The sequence below is a fragment of the Lagopus leucura genome, unplaced genomic scaffold (genome assembly GCF_019238085.1).
Source record: "Lagopus leucura isolate 7727_CA_CO unplaced genomic scaffold, USGS_WTPT01 27969-0_obj-0_obj, whole genome shotgun sequence".
Taxonomy (NCBI): domain Eukaryota; kingdom Metazoa; phylum Chordata; class Aves; order Galliformes; family Phasianidae; genus Lagopus; species Lagopus leucura.
In genome coordinates this window covers 734-1,456 of record NW_024967976.1, presented here as the reverse complement: position 1 = coordinate 1,456, position 723 = coordinate 734, and the positions used below count along the sequence as shown (strand labels likewise).

Below are 723 nucleotides of genomic sequence, written 5' to 3'. Positions count from 1 at the left end.
ATCCCTCTTACCACCCCCAAAGACCCCTAAAGCAGCTCAGGATCCCTGTCAGCACCCTTTAAGACCCTTAAAACAGCCTGGGATCCCCCTTAGCACCCCCAAAGACCCCTAAACCAGCTCAGGCTCCCTCTCAGCACCCCTGCAGCCCCCTCCCCTGTATCCCCCCAATCCCCCCCAAGGCCCTTTGCCTCGTCGCTCGGCCTCACCTGGCTGGCGAGGGCGATGAGGGTGGATTGCACCTGCGTGTGGTTGGTGTTCTCAAAGAGGTCGTTGGCCTCAAAGATGTCGTGGGGTTTCACCCCGTAATGTTTGATGGCCCGCAGGAAGTTCCCGATGTTCTCCAGCTGCCAATGATGTCAGCATTGGGTTCTGCCCTTTGCTTGCCCCCCATTTTGCCCTGTTTTTAGGACCCCCCCCCCCTCCTCTCCTCACCTTATGCCAGTTCTGGACGGGGTCGTTGACCTTCTGCACCGAGCCGGGCTGCAGCTTATTAATGAGCCTAAAAGTGAGGTCAGAGGTCACGGAAAGGTCGTGACCTGAGAGAGAGCGACCTGAGGGTTGGGGTCAGGGGGAATCGGGGTCGTACTCGCAAAGGATGACGCCGTCCTTGAGGCCATCCATGAAGTTGTCCCCAATGCGGCGCCCGGTGGCTCCTTCGATCCAGACGCGCAGCTGACGCTCCGTCTGTGGGTCGTACTTCTGTGCCAGCTTAGGGGGGGGGGG

At 59.9% G+C, this 723-nt stretch overlaps 1 protein-coding gene across 1 annotated transcript; it reads right to left on the bottom strand.

Annotated features, from left to right (window-relative positions):
* Nucleotides 1–137: 137 nt before the first annotated feature.
* LOC122193386 (calponin-1-like) lies at nucleotides 138–717 on the bottom strand (the record flags this gene model as incomplete). Its single annotated transcript, XM_042894161.1, has 3 exons — nucleotides 138–344; nucleotides 433–499; nucleotides 587–717. Coding segments are annotated over 3 exons (405 nt in total), but the record flags the coding sequence as incomplete, so codon positions are not given.
* Between the last annotated feature and the right edge of the window lie 6 nt (nucleotides 718–723).